The sequence below is a fragment of the Rhyacophila brunnea genome, unplaced genomic scaffold, assembly GCF_057557595.1.
Source record: "Rhyacophila brunnea isolate RB1 unplaced genomic scaffold, BYU_Rbru_1.0 scaffold_6, whole genome shotgun sequence".
Classification (NCBI taxonomy): Eukaryota; Metazoa; Arthropoda; class Insecta; order Trichoptera; family Rhyacophilidae; genus Rhyacophila; species Rhyacophila brunnea.
The window spans coordinates 16,055,987-16,080,987 of record NW_028233276.1 but is presented as its reverse complement, the minus strand read 5'-3'; the positions used below and the strand labels follow the sequence as shown (position 1 = coordinate 16,080,987).

General features: G+C 33.7%; 3 protein-coding genes across 3 annotated transcripts; 2 read left to right on the top strand and 1 right to left on the bottom strand.

Moving 5' to 3' along the window:
* The first annotated feature begins 2,065 nt into the window (after positions 1 to 2,065).
* Positions 2,066 to 12,067, top strand: LOC147065278 (NADH dehydrogenase [ubiquinone] 1 alpha subcomplex assembly factor 3). Its single transcript, XM_085956798.1, has 6 exons — positions 2,066 to 2,276; positions 4,705 to 4,810; positions 6,654 to 6,712; positions 8,266 to 8,359; positions 9,460 to 9,602; positions 10,961 to 12,067. Exons 1-6 carry the CDS (start codon positions 2,197 to 2,199, stop codon positions 11,055 to 11,057), a joined length of 579 nt encoding a protein of 192 aa, XP_085812924.1. The 5' UTR covers positions 2,066 to 2,196; the 3' UTR covers positions 11,058 to 12,067.
* Positions 12,068 to 16,153: 4,086 nt separating this feature from the next.
* LOC147065277 (uncharacterized) lies at positions 16,154 to 22,042 on the bottom strand. Its single transcript, XM_085956407.1, has 2 exons — positions 20,936 to 22,042; positions 16,154 to 20,249 (listed from the first exon to the last, which is right to left on the bottom strand). Exons 1-2 carry the CDS (start codon positions 21,122 to 21,124, stop codon positions 18,339 to 18,341), a joined length of 2,100 nt encoding a protein of 699 aa, XP_085812533.1. The 5' UTR covers positions 21,125 to 22,042; the 3' UTR covers positions 16,154 to 18,338.
* Positions 22,043 to 23,255: 1,213 nt separating this feature from the next.
* On the top strand, positions 23,256 to 23,801 carry LOC147065276 (protein CFDP2-like). The gene has a single exon (XM_085956963.1). The coding sequence runs from the start codon at positions 23,256 to 23,258 to the stop codon at positions 23,799 to 23,801; it is 546 nt and encodes a 181-aa protein (XP_085813089.1).
* The last annotated feature ends 1,200 nt before the right edge of the window (positions 23,802 to 25,001 follow it).

Here is a 25,001-nt window from a genome sequence, read left to right as displayed (position 1 = left end):
GCGCAAAGTAAACAAGGGCACAATAATTTCAAGTCCCGTTTACACAGTTCATTTTTGACGATCATCGCGGAGGAATCATCCGCAGTGGTCCGTGTAAACGCACATTCATCCTCGAATCATCGAAAATGATCATCCGGAATCGAAATCGAATAAAGTTAAACAGGTTCTACCTTTCAATCATCGAAGTGGCGCGCGTGCGCACACGCCACTGCCCATGCCACGCATGCGCAATGCGTTCCTGACTACTGTCGTCATATTATTATTATTTACGTATTTATTAAGTACCTACGTAAACTGTCAATCTGAATTGAAAACAAACCAGTTACATAAATACTCTCATGATATTACGTCGCATTACCCATGATTTTATCCACCAACGCCTTGTTTCCTATTCCTCTTTCTATCTAAGAAAATTCTGCATACATACAACAAATATTCACTATTAGTGGCCTGCACACAACAATCTTGTCTGCGTGAAAGCTTCGTGTGCGTAGCGAACAGCGGAAAGAGTGAGGTTAGTCGCGTCTGGTCGCGTCCAAGCTTTCATGCGTGCCGTACGTCAAGTCGTTTTTTTTTAACATATTTTACCACGTTTAATCTTTCACGTGTGCCGTACGTCAAATCGTTTAACTACGTTCGTCACAAATGGACGTTCGCAATTTCTCTCGCCAATTTATTACAGACCTTATAATGATAAAGAAAATAGAAATTTACGCGATGTGGCGTATACAAAAATAATTATTTTTTTCAAAGAGAGAGGATTTCCCGAGGCTAATAGAGACTTTGTAGTAAAAAATTCAAAGCCTAAAGGGGTTCTTTTCGGAAAGAGTTTAAAAAGTAAAGGAAAGTCGACGTAGCGGTAGCGGAAGAGATGAAGTAGGTATATGAGCCATCATTGTGGTATTACGATATGCTGCTCTTCACAAAGGACCAAGAGCTTCCAACGGCAAACATGTCAAATTTAATATGGATTAGAAGAATATCGGGGATAATGAGGATGAATCTGTAACCAAATGATGAACTACTGTTCATCCTTAAATAGGTAATTTTTAAAATCATCGGGATAGTTCTGACGTAATTCACGAATTGGTAGGTGACCAAAACACCGTCTATAGTCTTTAAACCCAGACTTTTCGTTTTTTTTTTTTTTTTACTTAAACTTATACTTGCGCCTGCACAAGCTCAGCTAGTATAATAATTATTCTTCTTTGTATATCCATTTATAATGTATAAATTAAGTGGGTACAGATGCTTTCTTGTATAAAAATAAAGCTAAACTTGTTCACGCGTTATATTTTGGTTATGTTGTGTGCGGAAGGATTCGATTGAATTGTTTTATCTCAAGAATGGTTTGTTTACGAAACTGTGTTTGAGATAAATGTCAAAATGCAGTGTGAAAATAACACACCCACACAAACTCTTACTAAAACCGTTGAATTGTTCTACGCTCCAACGACTTCCACGATAACGCCGTAATGAACGCGCGATATGCCTTTAGACGCTCAATCCCAGCGCTTGCTCCTCAAAACATGCTCAAAACGTTGTGCTATCGCGCAGGATATAGTTGATATGTAAATTGTAGCAGCAGACATCTGCAGATATTACGCGCTCAATAACGGGTTCCGGCGCGTACGCTCCAGAGCATGCGATAAAGAATGTGTGTGTAAAGGCCGCTATTGTTTGAATTCCAGCCTGCATTGTTATTTCAGTTGACGCCATTTTTAAATGGTTAGAGTATCTCACTTTCGGTGATACGTGTAAACAGCAGCAGTATGCAATACAATTGCAGTATGCAATTCCCTGCGGACGATCATCCGCAGTGACTCGTGTTAGCTCGCCTCATCTGAAAAATAGGATGGGGGAGCCATTGTCGGAAACTATCCAATCAAAACTCGTAACTGGACAAAATCTGACATTCGAATGAAATTTTCAAAATGGCGTTCTATAGTAGTTCGTAGATCCATTTTTGGCCATTCTACAGATAAGTTCGTAGGTCTGTACTATAATTTTTACCGAAATACTATATATTTTGGGACGCTTTATAATTTGGTTACAAAAATATGGCAACACTGATTGAACTGTCAATTATTGATATTTCTTAAATACATAACCTCAAAATAAAGTTTCAACGGGAACGAAAATGAAGTGAAAGAATAGATACACATTTAATATAAATTTAATCTAGACATATCTAAAATGAGACACTTGGTGAATGAATTCTGTAAAGCAGCATCAGCTTCATTAAGATGCACACCACTGAAATCAGGGGCAGGAAGGTAGGTAACTGTAGAGTGCTACGTTCAAATATTTATCTTTGTAATTCTAGTTACAAACGAATTTACAATGTAAAATAACGTCCAACTAATTTAATAAGTTGCCTGAGTAACCCTGGTAAATAAAGTATAGCATAACACATCTTTTCCAGTAAGTAAAAGAGTTTATTTTGAATCCACAAAAGATCGTGACCGCAAAAACGATACAGTACCTATAATATTTACTGTGACATGTTTTTAGCTTCACTGTCGCATCAATGAGCACAGGTGTTGCATGTTCAGTTTTGTGTTTTTTAAGAAAATCGAATATAGTCAAATACTCTATTTGGACATTCAATGTTTTTATTTTACAAATATTTGAGGCAGATGAGCGTTATGTGTATAATAACTAAATTTCGGTAGAAACTGGAGTAAAATAGATGTTTTTATGCAACAAACCAATTTTTCTCAACCGTCGGTATCTGGACCGTTGCCGATCCACAAAAAAAGAACTGCTGATCCACGAAGAGTATTGTCACCTTAGATTATAGAAAAATATAGATGGAGCTATTGCATGTGTTTGTCCTTCAAAAAATGACGAACTTTTTCATGCACTAGCCTCGCCCCCTTCACGCTTCCTCCGCGACCCTTTCCTGGGTTATTCGAAAATATGTGTGACAGTGTGCGTGTCGTAGTGTTGCTAGATATCGAATATTTATTCCAATGTTATAATTTTACAAGGGATGTTTTTATAAATTATATTATGGCAACACTGGCGTGTTGGATATGCACTTGGTAAAACATTACTCACTAAAATCGACTCATGCGGAGGGCTGTATTGTCACCCATTTAAAAATCCAAATGCCAAAAAGTTCAAGAAAATCGTCATTCAAAAAATTGATAAATGTGCCGCAGATGCCTATATAAGTTTTTATAAATTTCTTTTTAGACCAAACCCAACCTAACCTACCTTAACCTAATATAATCTTAGTGTGTAATAATGATGCATCGAAATGTATGAAAATCTCAAATTTTAAATTAACAATTATTGGATCAAAAAGCATCTGCGCCGACAGAAAAAGTTATTTAATATATCTGTCTATATCATGGGTGGCCAACCGCTGCCGTGCCGGGTGGCTGCGTAAAATGCAGGATATTTCTTCTTGTCCAAATATGTTTCGTAAAACTCTTCCAAACCAACCTGATGAAATTTCTCCTTCAACTGTTCATCGCAACATAATGTCACAATGTTCCATTTGTAAATTTCCCGGTAATAAATTCACGTCTACGGAGAATGGCGTTGCAAAATCAGCAAAAAGCACACGTTGCTTTTTAAAATCTTGAGCCAATATCGAATCTCAATTTGCGAAATTAGCACATCTAGCGGCAGCATTTGATATTATTTTTATTTTCTCACAGATCCGCGGGCCGCGGGTTGGCCACCTATGATCTACATGGAATAAACTGTTTTCGTAAAAAAAAAAAATTAGAAAAGCTCATGCGGGCATCTGCAGCATAATTACCAAAAAAATTAATGAAAAGAAATAAACAGATATTATAAATCTTCTAATGCCAGTCTGGTGTTCCGACATAAAATACAAACGTTGCTTCAGTTTTGGATATCACTAAAATCTCTTCAATTATTGTCCGAAATTTGGACTACACATTCATGTGAGAAGACTTTTTCGGCCATGTCAGTAATAAAAACTAAATAGAGAAACCAAATGGATGCCAATGCCGCGCTTCGTCTCTCCGAAACTGAACACTGAAGCCATGGTAATCAAATACCCTAGCAAAGATGCGGCAGCAGATGTCGCACTATTATTAACAATTTATTTATAGATCGGTGTCTGATTATTTCTGTTAATAGAATTTTCATGGTAGGTATATCAGATTAATATGTCTGGTACTTAAGTCCATCAGTTATAATACAAGATTTTTAAAATAATAAACAAAATACTATAAAGAATTAATAATTTTTATTTTGTGTCAGCAGTCCGTGAAATGTCTCCCTTATTTCCACCGGTCCACAGGAGTAAAACACTGGTTTAGACGTTTAGACCCACGGTGGCCACGCGGCTTAAGCGTAGGACTATAACGCCGTGGGTCCCAGGTTCGAATCCTGGGTCTGACAAGTACACATATTGTTTTTCAATTTGTGTCTGTCGGGGTATGGACCTAATAGGTTTAGCAAGTGGCTGACATCCATTTCTCGTAAAAAACAAAATCTTTTAATACAAACCTCTACTGTGTGGAGGCCCATATGATCCTATTAGGATCGGACATGGTCGAAAGAAAGAAGAAAGGTTTAGACGGTTAACTTATTGTAACAATCAACCGCCTCAATACATAAATATGATAAAGTGATACTATTTACTGACTAAATCATCGATATATAAAAATTATCTTGTATTGAGAACATTTTCTCTCATTTTTATTTTTTTTATTTAAGGGTAGAGCTGGTACGAAACTACTCATACGAAGGCGATGGAAAGATGAATGTAAAATTTCTTAATAAAGAACCGGATATGGGAATCCTAATTGAGGGTTATAGCACAGTAAGTAGATGTCTACTATCTTCATTATCCAGATTCATCGTTATTGAGACTATCTTCATCCCCAATTACTCCGGATAATTTAGATTCTACTGTATTCATATTTGTGTTACTCGCCAATATCATCACAGTTAAAGCCTTAAATTAGCTGATAAATAATTACAAGATAAAAAGATTTTATATACAATGTTTTAAAATTTTCTATTGAATTATGCTCAATATGCTCAAACTTGTACTTGATATGAAGTAAATAAAAAACAAACAAATATAGAATACTGAAATGTCATTTTGATTTCCATAGTAACGCACGTATATATTAATAATTTAGTTGCTAGGACCCCATACCCCTCTAGCAACCAATAATAGTGGATTGGATTATGGATTTCTTCCGAAATAACTTTTCATACAAAACAGAATTAACTGAAAATGAATTCAATTCTGCTTAAAGATGGCTAAAAGTATTAAAAAAATGCATTGGCATCGTGTTCTAAAGTTTCAAATGTCTAGCTAGTCGGGAAGTTAGTTAAAAATCGATTCCAAGATTTATACTAGACAAACAACCACCGGACAAACAAGAATACGAGCTAATAAAAATGTTGTAAAATAAACAATTGGATGGTATTTTTTTTTCTGTGGAATACCTTCAAGGGTATACATTTACCTTCTTACATATATGAGACTCCTTTATTTGGGGATGTATGGATACTATCCGTGGCTTTATCCAACTGGCTTCCTTTTAGGTATGCTTACATACTGTAGCTTAACTAGACGATATTTATATATTTGGCCAAGTATTTTTTCCAGCGGTGAAAATGAGAACTCTGCCATTTGCCATTCTTGGCAGTATTGACCTGTGTGTCCTTGATCTTAGAAATCGGGAGCATCAGTTGTTTGTTTTCCCAAGGTGCAGAACTAACATGCCATTGGTAATGCCAATTGGGAGGGCAATAACTGTGTTCAACCAAGTCAGTTAAGATATTGCCATATTCCATATGCGCGAAGATGAGTATAGGTGGGCATTGTTTTATAAAGTTTAAAATAGGGTTTTTTATTTTTGTATTTACACTTTTCTACTGTTTAATAACTTTATATAATACTGTTCCTTATCACTGCCAGCTAATTTTTACTAGGTGGACACTTATACTGCCCTTCTAAGGAAGAAGGCAGTAACTGACTCTCACACACTTTCGAGATAAATGACATAATGTGTTTTTTCTCAAACTTTAGTACTGTGCATTAATAAAAAACGGTGGTAATTTTTATTAGTAGGATTTTAAAATACAAACAAAGTAATACTAAACAAGCAGTAACTGCAATGAATAGGTGCAATTACTGCCATTTTGCTAAAAAAATGTATTATTTTAGAAGATGTTTATTTTTTCACTATATTTTAGTGTATTTTAGTGATAATACTGATTTTAAAGTGAACAGAATATATAGCTTTCAAAATTACCTAACGGATGGCATTCATAACTCAATTTCACATTTTTTGCGAGTTACTGCCTTCTTCCGTAGAAGGGCAGTATAGGCCAGCTATTTTTGGAATAAAATAAATCCCTTTAAAAATATGAAATAGGAACAGAATGTTAAATATTTGTGAAAACTTACCAAATCAACATGTTTCTAGAGTATATTGTGAATATTTTTACACTAAAATCATGAATATTGTTTAGAAAATATACATGAATAGTTAATTCAGAAGTTACGACGTTTACAACAACCCGCGAGTTAACACATCCGTGGCACTGATCAGGTCTTAAATTAATAATGTGTAATGTTCACTATATGTAAAATATAAATAAAATTTTAATTTGAATGAGTTTCAGTATAGTGTTATTTGTTTCAGGTTGGATTTCGACTGAGTAATGGCTTATCAATTATAGGACCGATGGCTATTTTTCCAAGGTTAGTAAACAATTTTTTAAACATAATATTTATGTAGTTTGGGGATCTACCAGCTACTTCTTTTTACCTCCACTAACTATTTTATGGCGTGCATAATTACTGTTTCCTTTTAACTGGACTTTATAACTAAGGATCAGAACACATCTTGCTCATTTTGCTGATAGCTTTCAGTTCATTGGACATCAGTGGCGAAGAGTGGATGTAGGCTGTTAAAATTCGCTATAAATAGTGCACACTAAACTTTTTTAGTCATATGTATTTGTTTTTATTGAACTAAGACTACAATTTACAGATGGTGTTAGTTAGTTTTAAAAAATCAATTAAACCATGCCTAAACGAAACCATAATAGTTTTTATCTAATTTGGGCAATACGACAAAATTGTGCACACTTTTTCATTCATAGTTATTCATTTTCGTTGGATTAAAAATACATATTACACATATTGTTGGTTAATTTTTTTTAATTCATTAAGACCTGACTAAACCAAACTATAATAAATAAAAAATATTATTCTATTTATAAAATATTCAAAGTTATGTATGATTTAATTGCATAATTTTAGATATTTTATAGATAGACATGTATTTTTTTACTATTATCTATTATGACTTGGTTTCTCAGGGTTTAATTGAATTTTAAAAACTAACCAACACTATCTGTAAATTGTAGTCTTATTTCAATGAAAACAAATATGTATGTCTGAAAAAGTTTAATGTGCACTGCTTATGGCGGATCTTAACAGCCTACCTCCACCCTTCGCCACTGTTGGAGATGGCAATTAAAACGCCTCCACCATTATTTTTCTTTGTAAAAGGAGATTGGCGATGATGTTTTTGAAATATTTGGTATCTATCGTCCATTATTTTCTTGTCATAAATTGATTCGTTCAACCAGGCTTTGGTGAGGTAAATCTCTGATATTCTTTTCCCTACCCTTCGGAGCAACATGCTGCGTAGGCACGAGTTTTTATTTTATGAGTACCTACCAATAACAAAGACTAGGTGCAATTGTTTACGGTTTACTTTGAAAAATAATTCGTAATTGAGTAGTTCATAAGCCTAGTGAACCAAGTCCATTGTGGTTTTGAGTAAACTAAGTTCAAACATAATATCCATTGTAAGGGCAATCATATCCCTTTCAGAATTAGAAATACTCAAATACTATGTTTGAACCTAGCTTACTCAAAACTAACCAGGATGGACTTGGTTCACTTGGCTTATGAACCACTCACTTATGGGCATTTAACCTAATATTTAATAACTAATAATTTATTGTATACTGTGTCTATTTTAAATCACTGCGTTAACCAGTGACATCTATAACAATATAATAATATGAGGCATTAATTTCCAGATACATACTAATAAGTCCAATTTGCTATATTTATGATCAACAATGTTTTGTGTTTCATGCGTAAATGGTTGGTTTTAACATTCTTTTTTCCATCGTATTGTATTTTCAAATTAAAACTTTTTGTTAGGCGATATAACCATTTTGGCCATATTTGGGTCTGTCATGCGGTTTCTATTGCCATACTATTTTTAATTTCAGATCGATCCTGTCATGGAAAGTGAAGACTTTTACAGAAGTCACAGCCGATGCACTGAGCCTCTTCACAATTCTTGAACCCAAAATTGATATTTTGGTAATGAAACGGATTAATTTGTGTATTAAGCAAACAATGCAACTTTTTTTTCGATTAATGGAAATACCACACCCCACAGATCAGCGTTTCTGTCAGCAGAATTGCATTTTTTTAAACAGTGGATCTACTGCTAATAGTTGGAAGATGAAGAATTGGATAATTTGCCTAAACAATCGTAATCTCCAGGAACGACATTTGTACCATTATGATCCTCCTGTTATCATTGTGTGCTACATACACATAATATTTACATAAAATAATTTTGCACACAATAAAATAAATTTAAACATCTTAGTTCTTGTTAGGAATAAGGGGATGTCCACAAATAATGTCACTCGATTTTTAGTATTTTTGACTCTTTCTACAAAATGTCAATATAAAAGTATAGTCTTAAGGTGTGAATTTCTCTCGGCGATAATTACACTAAATGCGTCAGTTGCAAAGATATCGAAGTACACCCTCTTGTACAGAGATGGAATCTAAAGGTCTCCTGGAGGAAGATTTATCATCTTTTGCAGTTGTCATTATGATAAGCAATATAACTGATATTACATAATAAATTTTATTGTTCCATGCACCTATTAAATAAAATTAATATTCTACATATTACCGTATTTCCTCAATTATCATTTTCTATATGCCTACACATTTTCAATTCACGTCAAAATCGGTTTTTTGTTTTTAGCGGTTGGTACTATCTATTTTCTATGAGAACGTTGTCTATTATCTATAGTCTGCAGGTTGGGTTCTGTTCAAAATATTATTTATGGATGTAATATCGCAAGTAATTTTAACGTATGCACACGTAGGAACTGTTAAAATTAATTGAAATTAGCATGAATAATGAATAATAATTCAAAATACTAATAAGTACATTAGATTTGGCACTCTCCATCATTAAATGTATAGAGATAATGATCGTTCAAAATATTCTGCGGAATGACGAAACCATACACTAAATTTGTCGATGTGACAGCAAGACAGTACGCGACGTGCATCATAATGTATTTGAAGCATTATAATGGAGGAAATATGGTGTGTTAATTATATTCAACTGTTCTTTAAGTAGAATATTTACAAAATATCATGTTTGTACGTAGGTCCTAGGAGTGGGTGAAATGGATTGCAGTAGACGACAGTCATTGGAGAGATTTGCTTCGATACGAAAGCTCGGCATCAATTTAGAAGTTCTCAGCACAGATCAGGCGTGTGCCATTTATAATTTCCTAAGTGCAGAAGGACGGTTAGTAAAATTATGAATTGATTGTTTACTGTAATTGGAGTGTGAAATTCTATAGTTCATTTAAAATAATTAGAAGAGAGTCATTTATTGACAGATGCCTAGATTCGTAGAATTTCGCTTACACTTGGCTGTTATTAGTGCCAATAGTAGTATAGGTAACACGCGCTGGAGCACCTTTAGCGGCAAAGAGTGAAACAAATCTGACAGCATGATTATCGGATATTTCAACTAAAAATACAATAAACACAGTTCTTAACATCGTTTACTTCTTTTATTCACAGAAAAATTATTTAATTATGTAGGTATTCCACTTGCGCAGTGGATAAGTGCTGCAGATGAAAGACGGTAGTAGTGTTTCGTGATGATGGAGGAAGCGAGAGTTTATTTAAAGTTTCAATAATTACAAGGGTACAATCGATATAATATAATAAATATAATGACAATTCGGTGCAATGTGTTTTTAACGAGAACTTATAATCAAGTGACATGTCCAATCAATTATGACTGGCTATTTATTGACCGGCGCACTATGGAATAATAAATGTTGAAATGATTATGCAATAAATTGCAGATCCGCTATCTCATAATATTATGAAATCATATTACATATACTGACTGATTCTACATGAAAATGAATATTTAATAAACTATTTTTTTTATTCAACGATTAATTCACAAGATTTAAGAATGTAACATTCCAATTACTGAACATAGGTACATAATTTTGTAAACACTTCTGAGAAAATATTATAACCAATAGAAAAAATCTTTAGTTAAAAGTTAAAATTTGTCGCAATATAGTCTATATGTCGCATGGTGGTCTATGTGCATGGGCACGATACCCGAGAGATGCAGGTTCGATTCCTGGCGTCTTACTTTTTTCAAAAAGATTTTTATCTATTGGTTATATATTTTTTCAGAAGTGTTTTCAAAATTATGTATATTGAATATTTAAAAAATAATATTATAATTGAGATCTGGGTCACAGGAATCCAATGACAGCCACATTTATATATGCAAACACAAAAGACTAGCAGAAAGTCTTATTATGTTATTCACACTGTTGACACTAGGTTGACATATAATTATACCAACTGACAACATTGCCATGGTAGAATGCGATTTCAACTGAAATGTTTTGAGATTTTCTATTTTTTTTTACTAAATATTGAAATAAACGATTCATTATACGGCATTTCGCTTTACTTCTTATATTCCTGAACCGTATCATGTGACTATAAAATGTGGTATGAAATATATTGTTATTTTTGATTGTCTATTAAATGGTAAATATTTTTAATCAATGTCTTTACTGCTATTATATAAAATGAAAAATATTTGTTTTTTTATACTTTCAGAAATGTAGCTGCGGCCATTATTCCACCAGCCACGTTACGTTTTAACGAAAATGATTTAATGAGATCAAAAATTACCTATGGAAATCTAACAATGTAATTTAATTTATAATATGAATCAATGCAAGTCATTTATTCAACACATACTTTGTATCTCTACGGATTCATTCAAGTATTGAGTTCAGTTGTCAGCCAAAATGATGTGTAATTGAATACCATTGAGAAGATAGGTGCTATGTGCCATAAATCAAAAGTGTGGGAAATTAAGAATTGTTAAAAACATGTATTCATTTTTGTCAGTAAAATAACAATGCAGCTCCGACATTACGCTTCATAGGTTACAATACTTAAAAAAGCAATATGATAATAATAGATATGAATATTAAAAATGGTGTACAACACGGGGCACTACCATTTGTTGATTGATCATAAAATGTTTTCTATACTTCTGGAGCCATAGCTCTTTTTCAATTTAACGCATGATAGTACTTGGCACCCATTCCACGTAAAATATGGTTTTTTGTTTTTTTGGTACTTTGCACCTTTCTTCTCAACGAATTGCGAATACAGTAAGACCTTGTTAATTCAAAATTAAAAGTGCCGAAATTACATTAAGTATGTAATCGATTTTTTTACCGGTTTAAATTAAAAGTTAAACAATGACATGTTGATAATTTATGAATACAAGTGACATAATATAATCAAAAATGAGTTATGCGTGAAACAGGAGTCAAACATTGAATTAAAACATGTAAGTATTTTATTCCCTACACGTTGGAATATATCCCATGTACCAGTGGCGAAGGGTGGAGGTAGACTGTTAAGATCCGCCATAAATAGTGCACATTAAACTTTGTTAGTCATGCACATAATAATTTTAATAATTTTGTGGGGTTCATGAAAATTGGCAAAAATTTCGATTTACAACAAACTTGTTGGCTTTGAATTATCTAGGTTTTATTGTACCAAATTTTATGGTATTCCCAAAATGTTATATATTCGCAAATTACTGTAATTATTGTTATATTTTAATTATGTACATTGATAGGTTTTAGTTAATTATTTATTATATAAGTAGTAAGCAGACTTAATAAAGTAAAACATATAATGAAAACCAAATTAGTTTCATTGGAATTATAATATAATCACCACGGCATTGGCGAAGGGTAGGTTGTGCAGATCCAACATAAATAGTGCAAACTAAACATTGTCTGTCATACTTATTCGTATTATTAATTTAATTTAATAAAAAAATATAGTACTTTTAATAACCGGCCCAGATTTATTTATTATTCATTTTATTAATAATACAATGCATTTCCACCATGAATTGACAGTTAATACAATAAAAGAAATGAGGCGTGTAATTCCAAAAAGCGATAAGTCCACATTTGGTCAAAATCGAGAAAAAAATACGCACATATTCTTTGTAAAATTTTACATAATATGTATTGATCTATAAATTCCAAAATGCGACATAATCCTACGAAAAAAAATATTTTAAGTCTCGATTTATTACAAAAAGCGCCAAGTCCGTGTTTCATAATATTTAAAGCTTGGTTGATTTCACGCATGTTTTAGTCAACTAATAAGGGAACGTTCAATATTGAAAAGGGCGTCTCCTATACTGTAGCATCTGGTAAACTCATGACAGTGCCACGGAAATATCTGCCTTATGCGGAATAAATTAAAAAGTCAGGTACAAGTAGCGCTACGTCCAATTTTATTTTGCCTATAGTTATTACATTTAAGAGTTTATCGGCTGAAATAAATTGCCATTTGGTTCTAATTTCGACATAGAATACAACGGAAAAAATAATCTCACGTTAAAACAAATAATTGAAGTTTAATTATTTGTCTTCATTGAACTAAGAATACAGATGGTATTGGTTAGTTTTTAAAATTCAATTAAACTTTGTAGTAGTCAAACCATAATATTATTAGATAAAAAATATTCTTCTATCTATAAAATATTTAAAATTATACCATTAAATCAAACACAACTTTAGATAATAGTTGGAAGAATATTTTTATCTATTATGGTTTAGTTTAGTCGGGGTTTAATAGAATTTAAAAAAACCATCTGCAATTTGTATTCTTAGTTCAATGAAAACCAATAAGTATGGCTGAGAAAGTGTGCATTATTTTTGTCTCCTTAAGATATCGTTTGGTCTAGGCAAGGTTTAATTGAATTTTAATAACTAACCAATATGATCTGCAATTTGTATTCTTAGTTCAATGAAAACAAATAACTATGACTGGCGAAGTTTACCTCCGCCCTTCGCCAATACACCACAGCTTATATTGATAGGGATCATATTTAATTATCCTAGTTGGATTACTGTATTACATAATTAGTATCACCACGAATTCATGACACTCTTGTTCGGAAGTATCGCTGCCACTGATAGCAATCGATGGTAATCATGTTTTTCCAAAGAATTTGGAGTATAGAAGGGACCTTACATGATATTTCTGAACAAGCGCACACTCCAAAAATAGATACACAATGGCTGCTATTTTTTATGTTCATTGTGATTACTTACTCGAGTACTATAAACGATTTTTCACAAATTTTACAGGATTTTTCAAACTAAATAATATCGCCGAAATTTAGTATTATCAGCTGCTTATTATCGCACTGCAAATTAGCTAATAAATGTCATGGCAGTAGTGTGAAGTTCTCTGCAAATGAACCTGCAATGCGAATTCATTTGTAGTTAACTTAATCAATCGACCTGAGGTCCTTTTCTTACTTCAATTTCATATATTTAGACTCCCGTCTCTATAGCAGGTTTTTTACAACATCTTTGTGCTTTTCGGATTCGATTGCAGCTATCAAATCGTTCATCCAGAGAAACTCGAAATAAATACCACTACTAGTGGGACTGAATATTTTCATAGTTTTGTTGTTTAGGTAATGTCATCATCGGTGGCCGCGTGGCTTAAGCGTTGGACTATCACGCCGTGGGTCTCAGGTTTGAATCCTGGTTCTGGCCAGTACACATATTGTTTTTCAATTTGTGTGTGAGTCAGGGTATGGACCTAATAGGTTGAGCAAGTGGCTGACATCCATTTCTCGTAAAAAACTAAATCTTTTAATACAAACCTCTACTCTGTGGAGGCCCATATGATCCTATTAGGGTCGGACATGGTTGGAGGAAAAAATGTTATCATCTCATCATCAGTCTGTATCAATTCACTTCACCAATCTTATTCAATTCCTTATCAGTTTGTTGAGTTATATGTATTACAGCAATGCACATAGACATAATTCCCCGTTTACACATGGATGGATTTACTGCTGACAGAATAGTGGCCATAACAAGAAAATGCACTTGTAAACACGTAATATCATGCAAGTTTGCACACATGGATCAAATAAGTTCAGAAGCGTCTGAATTTTCACGCAATAATTGGTACTTGCGTGGCGTATGCGCAGTAGAACGATAGTGAAGAACCTGCCGGAAGAAATATGAACTTACACCGCACAGAACATTTTGACTTTTACCAATTATCTACGAACCTGTCTGAATCTGTCAAATACCACCATACAATGACAACATCACGTCACACTTACATTTGAAGAATGAGATTGGACTGATTGGAGAGACAGTCAGCACTTTTATAGGTTAGTATCGTGATAGTTTAAAGTACACTGTGTTAGTGCAAGTAAATCCGTGCACGTGTACAGGGCCCTATAATATTATGTAGTGTCAAAAATAGTAGATAACCTAAAGTAATATAACCCTGTGCTACACTGATTGTTAGAAACTGATGGTGTATGAGCGTAGTGTATTTCCGGGGATAAGTGTGAAATGAACTATAGCAATCATAAACCATACAGTTTCTACAATGAGCTAGATTCAACCGATACGGATGCAAAGACTCCGCTGGGTTGGATGCATAGAAAGGATGAACAATACGTCAGCGTCGAAGAACTTTATATTGACAAAGCAATACCATGAGTCCGGTAGCTGAATGGAGTAAAAAAGAACCTCCAGACCCTCGATGTGTTTAACTGGCGTTTTAAAGCAACATAAAGGAGATGTTAGAGGCGGCCGAGGCCCACACTGGGCTGTAGCGCCATTAATAATAATATGATAATAATTTAATGTGTATGTTTTTTGTCAATATTTCTATTTCTTCAAACACCTTGCCGCCATATATTATGGGAATTAATGGAATTATACTTATAGCATACTTATGGGTAATGATAAAATGAAAACATATATCACAAAAAATGTTTATTCAAGTTTATTGTAGGTTTGAATGGTTTACAATTAAATAACACATACGAAGTACATCCATATAGCATACACCCGAGGTTCCCAAAGTATGCATCGTGATGCCCTGGTATGCCACAGAATATTTCAATATTGTCACTGAACCGTTTACACATAGAACTCAACAAAATCAGACCCTTCCCAATACATGGAAAAGAAAATGAGGGTGACAGTTAGGTATATTCTTGACTTTGGGAGCTGTGGAAAATCCGGACGCAATTGAAGATGCTGTCAATCGATGAGTTCGGGAACCACTGGCAGTGATTTTTTAAATTTTAAATTGCACAACATGTAGTGACAACACTGTCTTATGTATTATAAATTTTTTCTTACGAAGAAATGAAATGAAAACATATATCACAAAAAATGTGTATTTAAAATTACCGTGTAATAAACAACACATGATACAATGAACATCCATACAACATACAAAGTAATTTATGTTCTATAACACAACATGCAATGACAACACTTAAGACGCATTTTCACATGTCGACTTTTGTAGATCAACTGTCTGTTCAATGATTTGTCGAACATCGAGCAAGAATTACGTCCTTTGAATCGAACAAAAAAGCATCGAGCGAGATGGTACACACGTTGAGACATGTTCGAATGAGCGAAAAACCATCGAGCAAGAACGTGCGTGTGTACTTGGCTGATGATTATTAAGTGATCCAACATTATTATTATATTTTTACAAATGACTCAGTTCCTATTGGAGTGATTGTAATCTGTAAAATTTCAACACCTACAGTGAAATCGGGTAAAATTTGTATGATAATTGTGTAGGTTTGAATATCTTCATTGTTGTTATAATGAAAGTCATTAAATATATTATATTATAATTAATTTACCATATTCAAGTAAATCACAAAGATTATGCAGTATTTAAAGAGAGTTAAGATATTCAGTCAACTAACAACAACCAATTAATTTAGTTTTTATTTATATAGTTAAAGTAACAATTACATTGAAATAATAGTACAAAAGTACCAATTTAGAATATGTACTATTAATCATAAATTTTTTAAGTCTTACTATCATTACTAATATCTATCTGTTATCCACGGTATCCATAACATTTGAATGAATAAATAAATGAATTTTACAACACACATATTGCACATTTAATTATATGAAAACAGCACCAAGAAACAAAAATTGGAAGAGGTAAAAATAAAAATGGTCCCGACCTCGATTCTGGACGGAAAAAAATTTTGGGCGTGAAAGAATTTTTACACACTGACGGGCGCCATATACCGAAAGAGTTTAAAAACCACTGGAATATCCTATTTAACACTTCTTTTCAATATTTTTAAATTCTGTTCCCAGCCACATACAAAAGTATATCAGGACAAATATAAAAAACTATAGCCACTACGTATAATAGCAATTCTCATCCTGTATTGCAACATAGTATATTACGTAATCGTTATTGTAGTGGCTGCACTGTATAAATCCTTAGCATTCTAATTTGACTGGATAACTAGATTTTTATTTTTAATATACTTAACGTACAATTAATATTTTCTTTAGATCAGACAATGTTTTTTTCACTGACAAAACTAGCTTTAAAATTCTCCGTGTTAAAACAATTAAAGCAGGCTTTTTAAGTTTTTATATTTCAAGACGATGAGCCACCATTTGAAGTGCATATTGTACAAGACTATCAGGCAAGCTGTCATTGACTAGAAAACCTGTTGCATGATCAGAAACGCAGAAAAATTGCTATGCACCTTTGTGTTATTCTCGGACCCATCAATGACGGGCAGTCGGTGAAGAATGAGATACAACAATAACCCGCGCAGTGTCAAAACATCTCAGACAGTTGGATCATGTACCACGAGATCAAGGATGAACCGTGGGAAAACAAGCTGAAAGCCAGATAGCAGAAATATCTGACGACCATGAACAAAATGAATGGACAATATTGATCGAGACATATTGCCATCCTTTTCTAGTGATTATAGTGCGAAGGTCTAAAATTTGTAATATTTCTGAAACGTGGGATATTATTCATTTTGAACCCTTCAATAATTATAGTATTTTTGCAATGTTTGTTACTAGTAGTCATCGTGAATAGCTTGATATATAAAATGAATGACTTGTTCCATTTGGTCGCCAACTTTTAATAGCAGATGGCACCACGAGAAGCAAATGAATATTGGATTCATTTAAAATCTAAATCGCTCAACTTTGGTTAACGTAGTATGGCATGTTATGTAAAATCATGAGTTGTTTACATCAGGCATGTCCAACGTGTCGATTGTGATTGACCGGTTGATTACACGATGGATGTTGGTCAATCGCACCATTGGCCGATAGGAACTAACTCGTGATAATGTAAAAGCGTGTGTGTACATTCAGTTGCAGTGAAATATCATTTCATTGGGATTATGAAGGAGAAGTATTAACAATTCCTATTTTTCTTTTATAATAGCTACGTGAATCATGAGGAATCCTGCGTGACCTCGTCGTATCACTTGATTCAAATTGCATCACTCACGGATTACAGCCGGAGTGAGAAAAAGAGAAGATGTGAAGCTTAGGATGGGGCATAATTTCTCTTATCATTACACAATAGGCTCTTTTCGCAATATGATCATAGTTTGATGATAAGTGCATAAAGTGCTCAAAAGAAGGTCAAAACATATCATTTTCACGACGATTGTAAAATTGAATATTTCTTTGTGATAGTGAAAAAACAAGAAGTGTTTTTGTTTAATTTGTATTGCCTCAGTGTCCTCCAGCCATATAATATGTTTTAAGTTGATGATTAACAACGGAAAAGTGTCGTAGGTCACTTCCTGTATCACATAGTTTTAGTAGATCACAGGCTACTTGAAGTTGGACATGCCTAGTACATGTCATACAAGAATGAGGGCATCAAATATCAAATGACATTTCGATAGGTCATCTTTGGTGGGCAGAACACACAAGCGCACAAGCAAGTAAAGTCCTAGCACAAAAATAAAGAGATCTGAGCGTTCAACGGGCTAATATTAATGATGACGCATCAATGTCCATAATTGGCGTTTGGCAGTAGACAATTGTCAAACTGAGAATCTATAACATGTGGAGGCTGGGGCAATGATTTATTTAGAATGTGCAGATTTTATATGGCTCCTCAGCGTGCGTTTCTTTTTGGTTTTGAACTGACAGACGTCGCATTCAAAAGTTCCTTTGGTGTGTATCAGGACATGCCTGTTCAAATTATTCCTATTACTTCCTTTGTACTTACAAAATTTGCAACCGAACAATTTACTATTGCTATGAGTGCTCTGGTGTCTCTTGAGCGTGCTGGAATGCCTGAACTTCGTGTCGCACACGCCACAAACATATTCTTTGCTCTCTCGATGTACCGCCTGATGTTTTTTTAAATTCCTGGCATTAGTCCCTGTATAATTACACTCTGGACATTTAAATACTTTTTCTGCATTATGTATTTGCTTGTGCTTCTTTAAAACGGAAGCCTCTCGAAATTTTTTCTTACATAATTTACATGAAAAAGGTTTATCATCCACGTGAATCAGTTTATGTTTGTTGAGATTAGTTATATTCCTACATTTATATTGGCAAACATCACAACTAAACGGTCTTGAATCAGTATGTACAGTCAAATGCCTACGTAGAGTAACCTTGTTTATGAATTCTAAGCTACATATGTCACAGACAACACCAATAGCATCGTTTGCGTGTTCTTTTTCGTGTCGCTTTAATATTTTTGTATTCCGGCATTCAAATTTACATGTTTTACAAGAATATGGATTTCTGTTAAAGTGTATGTTTTTATGATTCTTTAATAAAACTAGGGTTTTTGACGTAAAGCTGCATTCGTCACAGGCATACGGTCGTTCTCCGCTATGAACAAGTCTATGGGCTTTCAGACTACAATGATGTTTGAAACGTTTTGGACACAACTCGCATGGAAATCTCTTTAGGGGAGTGACAATTTCTTCAAGTTCTACTGCAGGAGTCCGACTGTTAAAGATGTATTCCCTACAAAAGTATGACTTAATTTCGCTTCTAGTCCTTTTTTTAACAGACTCCTTGGAAATATTCAAATGATGATTTATTTTATGTTTTTGAAACGAGCTAACTAAAATGCATTTAAATTTGCATAGATCACAAAAGTATCTCTTAACATTAACGTGGACTTTCTTATGAAACCTCAAATTACGATGAATATTAGATATACTACGGGTTACGGGCTTGGCCCCAGTCTTTTTCGATATCCTATTCTTTTTAAACAGCAACTTTTTACCCTGGCTCTTAGTCTTTTTTAATATCAAAGTCTTTTTCAATATCTTTGGCTTTTCAAATATCCTAGTCTTATTCAATATCCTTGTCCTTTTCAGTGTCTTATTCTTAACCAACAATTTTTTACCCTGATTCCTATGGATCATCATTTTATGTATTCTCATCTTACTTAACAGTCTACATTTATATTGGCATCTATCACAGCTGAAAATCTTAACATTCAAATGGACCTTTGAGTGAATTTTCAAAACAGAGTCATCAAAACATTTGAATTCACACTTATCACAAAAAATCTGGGGTTCAACAACTGGAACAGGGGTATTCCGACGTGAGGCCCTGACCATTCGGCGATCGCAGCCGACGTTGATTTCTTTCCTGCTTAAATTCAACGGTTTAGGAACTGTCGGTGTTTGGAATATGTCGGAATGGTTCGCCAACGATGCACTATTGTATGTAAATTGAAAATATCGTTTTGCGGACATTCCGTATGTCTCCATCTCGTAACGCTTGATATACTCATCCTCGAAATTGCCAGCTTTGACGTATTCATAACGTTTATCCGGGACACTTGAATCAATGCAATTTTCTGAAGCATTTTTTCCAATACTTAGATCGATGACTTGATTATCAACAAATCGTATAGAGTCATCATTATTCCCCTCTTCACGCAAATATCTGAGAAGTCTCTGCTTTCTATTGATAATACAAGGCTTGTATTCTATTCTTACATCTTTTTGAATGATGATCTGAAACAAAAAATTTGAAATAAGACAGAACTCAATTATTTCAGCAGCCCTGAGTCTTGCAAAAGTGTATACTGAAAAATTATCAATTTGGCATTATAGTAATAAAAAATGAGCATAATACTCAAGTGTACATGACTGCTATAAACATACCACATAAGCGAGAAGTTCGATAATTTTGACTTAAAATATGACCTAGTTAGAGTGACACCAAGCGAGAAAAAACAATGCAATAAGCTTCGTGTAAGAGCCGTTGTAAATAATAGAGGTATGTAACAATAATTATATTTACCCTACGTAGAAGAAATCACAATCTGTGCAATTTCAAGATTAATTTGTTCCACTATAAAATAGGGCTATAGTCATGTTACAACCGATTGTTCAATGAAAATTGAACCCTGAAAACTCCATATTATTTTAGAACCGGAACCCTCATGTAAGATTAGGTATTTCTCGTACTTAGTGTAATCCAATATTATAATTATTAGCAACAAATTATGTATATAGAGGTCAAAATGTAAAAAGAAAAGATGTGTTATGTTTACAGCATGTGGAAGCTTCAGAGCCATCTATCTCCTAACTATCTAAGGTTATTTCTTTTAAGACGGCAGAATAGTAAACTTACTATCTATTACCTCTGAAAACATGCCATTCAAAAATAAAAATTGATAGAAAACAAAAAAAAATACCTTTCTTTTCTTAGTAAGATATTCATTTTCTGTGTGAACGGGAACTTGTTGATTCAATAACTCATTGCGCAGTATGATTCTTCTGGAGCTATTAATGACTAGAGGCCCTCTGTAATTCTTATTCGCCACAATGACCGACTCTCGCCGTTTTTGTGAAGAGCGTGTCTGTACACCTTCGTGTGCTGCCATTTTGATTGATAGTAATTTAATCAACGTTCAACATCAATGGTCAAATTCTGCAGTCTTTTTACACAAAAGAATAGTGTTATTTGGCAGCGATAAATCTTGTTAATATATTAATATTAATTAGACCGAGATGAAAGGTTATTCTTTAATGAACTTACATATTATTATGTTTTAATTATTCTTGCTTTTGGTCTGTATGTATATAAGATATTTTTATTCATTGTATGTGTTGAAATGTTGATTATTTTATATTGTAAGAATTTCCTGATTGTTCAGTCTTAAATTGAACACAATTCTTTATCTGTCTTTGAATATGAAATGCTTTTTATTTAAGCGTTATTCTTTGGTTATATTATGCTTTTTTATAAGAAGCAAAAATATAATGGTGTTTATAATTATTTTTTAAATAGTAGAATCATAAGACCCTATTTATGTGGTTAAACTCTCTTCATTAATTTTCGTGATAACATTTTTAGCAAAATGATAGTTCAAAATGTTTTATATGTTTCACATGTTATACATATATATGTTTTCATTCAATCATTTCTTTTCAAACAAAATCACAATTATTAATAGTTTTTAGTTGTTTTGCAACACTAAATTTTTTATGACAGAGTAGGTAATGAATACGTATTTTTGCTCTGTTTTCTCCACCATACAATGCACAGATTCTTTTGCTAATAATACAGGTAAATCATGCTTTTCTTTGTGATTTACTGTAAAAATGGATTCAAACACCATTTAACATTTTTTCAAACATAGCCAATCAATGTAAGAACTAGTTAATTATCAATCAATTTTACGGTATAGCAGATTTGAATATATAATAATAATATATTAGTTTCTTATGAGTTTTTAATCATTCAGAGGTAAATCAACAGTAGGTATTGAAATGAAGATCTTGTCAATTTAAACAAATAGGCAGCAAAATTTTGTGGACAGTTTTTTACGAAATCCATACAGAATTTATAATAAAATTGTTGAAATTGTTGTTGAAATTTTCACAGTAAATTGAATATTAAGTAATATTATATTAACTGTTTCTTATTCAATAGGTAATTTAATTATCCAGCATTTCGTTTAATATTAGGCAATTTAGAGTGTTTCGTTTTTTTAACACCAACTGTTTATCATCAGTTGATAAAGGTTACTAAAAATCATTGTTAGTACGATTGAAGCAATTTAACACTTCATTTGAGGTTGCACTTAAAAGTCGACAAACATTTTTGGTCATTGTTTATTTCTTGTAAGCTTCTTTTTTATTTATTTAAGTGATGCTCAGTTGTAACATTTCGCATATTATGGCTCAGTCTGATATTCTGTAGTCTTGTCCCTGGCCTACGATCAAGTTTATTGTCGGGAATAAGAGGCCATGGTATCTTAGAATCCAACACAACATATTGATGTTTTCGCGATATGCTATCTATTTTGAATTTGATTGTCTACAGATATGTAATCTTCGTAAAGTTTCAATTACAAATCACATCTTTTTGTCAACACTTATATCCAACTTCCATTGTATCACAACGCAATTGACAAGTTAGGATTAATCGGCAATTTAGATATTATGTAGAAAATAAATAGTCTGTTGTCAAATATCAATCAATGAATAATTATGAATACACGATTTTACATGTTTTAAACATGATACATGTCACTATTTAACATTTAAATCAAATCATACAACTGATGCCATTTCACTTGAAACTCTCGTAAATCTATTTGGCATTGTGTTATATAATATTATATTTAAACATAATATTATGCTATCTATGCAATATAAGTAGGTACATTATTACAAGCTGTATTGATTTTTAGTAAACAAAAACAAATGTATGATTCCATGATCTGTCAAAATGTACGTAATACGTAGAAACGTTGCCGTAACACAAAAATGTCAATAAAATTCCATTTTATTTTAATTATTTAATCTATTCCAATTACCCCAACAAATATATATGTACCTACCTATGACTACCTACTCAATTGTCAAACAATTAAAAATAAAATATTAGATGTTATACCTATTGAACGCACACCAACCCGTCTGGACAGCGTGGTGTGCTATGTCCGAAAACCCGCCGATGAAAACCAACAACAATAAATCTCGGCCCTTATTCTCCGGAGGCCAACCATGGGCCATCCTGACACTGATCACGGCAGCAATCAGCAAAGGAAGGCAGAGGGTGCTAACAATCCCCGGAGCAATGGTAACGGCTGCCTACCGATGACCATAGCCACGTATAACGCCAAAACACTATCCAGCAACGCCAAACTTGAGGAACTTCAGCAAGAACTCAGCGGAATCCACTGGGACGTCGTCGGCCTCAGCGAAGTCCGACATAAAGATGAAGCTATCATCAACTTACACAGCGGACATGTGCTCTGCTATAAAGGAACTACAAGTGGACGCACTAGCGGTGTCGGTTTTATTATTCATAAAGCATGGAAAGACCGCGTAGTGGAATTCGACTGCTTATCTGATAGGGTGGCAAGTCTGATCATCCAAATCAATAGCAGATACCAACTTCGTCTAATACAAGTGTATGCTCCTACACAAGGCTACCCCGATGAAGATGTGGAGGACCTTTACGAAGACATAGATAAATTAAAGAACAAGCGTAATCGCCACTATAACATTATAATGGGCGGATCGGCTCCTACCATCGCGACGATATAGCTGTCGGGCATTTTGGATACGGCCAGATGGACACAAGGGGCGACATGCTGGTCGAGTTTGCCGAGAGAAATAACCTGCATGTCATGAACTCCTTCTTCAAAAAGAAGCCTCCTCGTAAATGGACGTGGAGGAGCCCAGCAGGAGGAACCAGTGAAATTGATTACATTCTCACCAACAAAAAGGATATTTTTCAAGACTGCACCGTACTCAACAGATTCAATACAGGGCTACAGGCAGTGACCATCGCATGGTGAGATGCAAGATAAGATTTAACACTGATCTCGAAAGATCCAAACTGCTGAAGAAACCCAAGGATATTATACACTTGAGAAGCAAAGCCGAATTTCAGACTGAACTGACAAATAGACTTACATCTTTCCAGGCTGAAAATGATCCTATCTCCCTCTCGAATGCAGAAAGCGAATGAAGAAAATAATACTAAAATCTGCAAAACAACCAGACAAAGTCGTATCAGAGCCCGCACCCCCAAAAAAGCTTTCAACCGATACATTAAATCTAATGAAACAGCGAAGGGAAACAAAGAGTCAACTTCAAGTATCAAACGATCCCAAATACTCTAGTCTCTGCAAAACTCTCCGTAAAACCATACGTGAAGACCTCCGTAGATTTAATATGACGCTGAAACAGGCTACTGTGGAAGCAGGGAGAAGTCTGAACAAAAACAAACAACGGTTGGGGATAGGGAGAAGGCAAATCACAGCACTAAAAGCGGAGAACGGCACTACTGTTTTGCGAAACTGGGATAGTTTATTGAACAGAGTGGTGGAATTCTACAGTTCGCTCTATAATTAAATTATAATTCAAATTAAAAATGTGAAATCACGCATATTGGACTTGGTCTTGGCGGATGCAGATTGTAATGCACAGGTGAATGCTTGCGTTGATCCCCTTGTTCAAGAAGACGCTTACCATCCTGCTCTATTAGTTGAGTTGCCAATCGATTATCATAATTTTTCCAATAGTCGTCTTAGCGATAGCAATAATTTCGATTCTGTTAGCTCGGAAACTTTCTTTTTTAATACATGGAATTTCTTCAAAGGCGACCCATTACAAATGTATTATGAAATGCAGAGTATTGATTGGAATGCTTTATATAGTTTATATAGTTTACCGATGATATTAATAGTGCAATTGATGTTTTCTATGTAAATATTTATAGTGTATTTTCCAAGTCTTTTC